The sequence below is a fragment of the Orycteropus afer genome, unplaced genomic scaffold (assembly GCF_000298275.1).
Source record: "Orycteropus afer afer isolate SDZICR_OR568_19922 unplaced genomic scaffold, OryAfe1.0 scaffold00160, whole genome shotgun sequence".
Classification (NCBI taxonomy): domain Eukaryota; kingdom Metazoa; phylum Chordata; class Mammalia; order Tubulidentata; family Orycteropodidae; genus Orycteropus; species Orycteropus afer.
In genome coordinates, this window is record NW_006921747.1 from 6,431,561 (window position 1) to 6,433,174 (window position 1,614).

At 38.4% G+C, this 1,614-nt stretch overlaps 1 protein-coding gene across 1 annotated transcript in view; it reads left to right on the forward strand.

Annotated features, from left to right (window-relative positions):
- Positions 1 to 1,614, forward strand: part of FAM114A2 (family with sequence similarity 114 member A2) — a 36,600-nt gene that overhangs the window by 31,828 nt on the left and 3,158 nt on the right. The window contains 1 exon segment of the mRNA XM_007946425.2: positions 457 to 510. Coding sequence (XP_007944616.1) covers positions 457 to 510 — 54 coding nt within the window.

Here is a 1,614-nt window from a genome sequence, read left to right on the forward strand (position 1 = left end):
CTTCCTTCCGAGGAGTGGCTGATATGTTCTATAAAGCTCCTTTAATCCAGTAAATCAACTATTAAGGTGCTAACGAGTATTATATTTGCATTATTTATTTCCAGGAAACGATAATTTTCCAAACAGCAAATCTTCAAACTATTGAGTTTTTTGAGAACGTGTCCCACATATGCATAATTTGTTTTAACATTTTCTGGCCAAATGTGCCTTTCTCTCATAAAATGAAGATAATTTTTAAAGTGAAAAACTATAAAGCAGTACCCTATCAATTCAAATAACATAGAAGGTAAAAGGCAGTTTAAAGCACACAAAATTTCATCTTTCAGAGATGTCTCTGTGTCCAAAACGCTTTCATTTATGTATGATTGTGAGTGTGTGTTTCAAGGTGGAATTATACTCCGCTTACTGTTTTTAACCAGCTCTGGTCAGTTAACACTGTGTTATTCTTCATTCTAGGTCAAAGAAAAGGCAGATGTTCTTAACCCGGTAATCACTGCGGTATTTCTAGAGGTTAGTGGCAATTGTTTTTAAGTTTCTTAAAATGTAAACTTGTAGCAAGCAGTCTTAAAAACTGCTAAAGCATTATGTATTAATGAACTCTTCCTAAGTCTTTTGTCTCTAGCTTTTTAAAATTTTTCACCAGATTGGTAGATTAGCTATGTTGATGCAGTGGTGTGTATTTGATGCATACCCCTGTTCATTAATTACAAAGCTGCAGGGTAAATGGAGATGAAGAAGCAGTAAGCTGTTATTATTTTGTATTACCCTTTGGCATCTTAGTGGACAATTCTCAGTAATGAAACACCTTCCAGAGACCAGCTAATAAACTTGAAGGGCTGCAAATTATAAGAAGGTAAGCATTGTTTCCTAAAGAACTAAGATTTACACAGAAGGTACTGGGTAAAAACAACAAAACAGTTTATCATTCCCTTGGCAAGAAATCTTGCTTTGTTTTGCCCAGGAGGTACCTATGTTTACCTTTACCTTTGTCAGTTTATGTCTTAGTCCTCTAGTGCTGCTATAACAGAAATACCACAAGTGTACAGCTTTAACAAATAGGAATTTATACTTCTACAGTTTAGGAGGCTAAAAGTCCAAACTTAGAGTTTCAGCTTTAGGGGCTGGGTGAAGGCCTCTTGACCTAGGGCTTCAGCTCTGCCTCTTATTCTAGGCCCACTGGAGCTAGAGGCATCTCCTAACTCAGACAGTTGCTGGCTCCTGAGGCTAACAAACCCGGGGTCAGCAAGTAAAATGGCACAATCCCAAGATTGGTAAGCAACGTGTCAGGCTACTGGTTCAGGTCCAGGAACTAGAGATGAAGACTCAGCCAAATGAGGATACAGATATGCCAAGAAGCTAGAGACTGTTCCCAAAGCTCTTCCATATATACTGGAAGCAGGCCACATTCCGAAGGCATTTCTGCTTGCACTGATTAATGTCTCACAGCAGATTATACCGTATCCAGTCTTATAGGGAATAACTGTATCCAGCTGCCCAACCACTCACAATCATAGCCTAGCCAAGTTGACACACAACCTTAACTATCATGGTTTATTAGATTTAGGAAGTGGAAGATTTAAGTCCATGGAAAAAAGGGAGTATGGGGGAAACTCT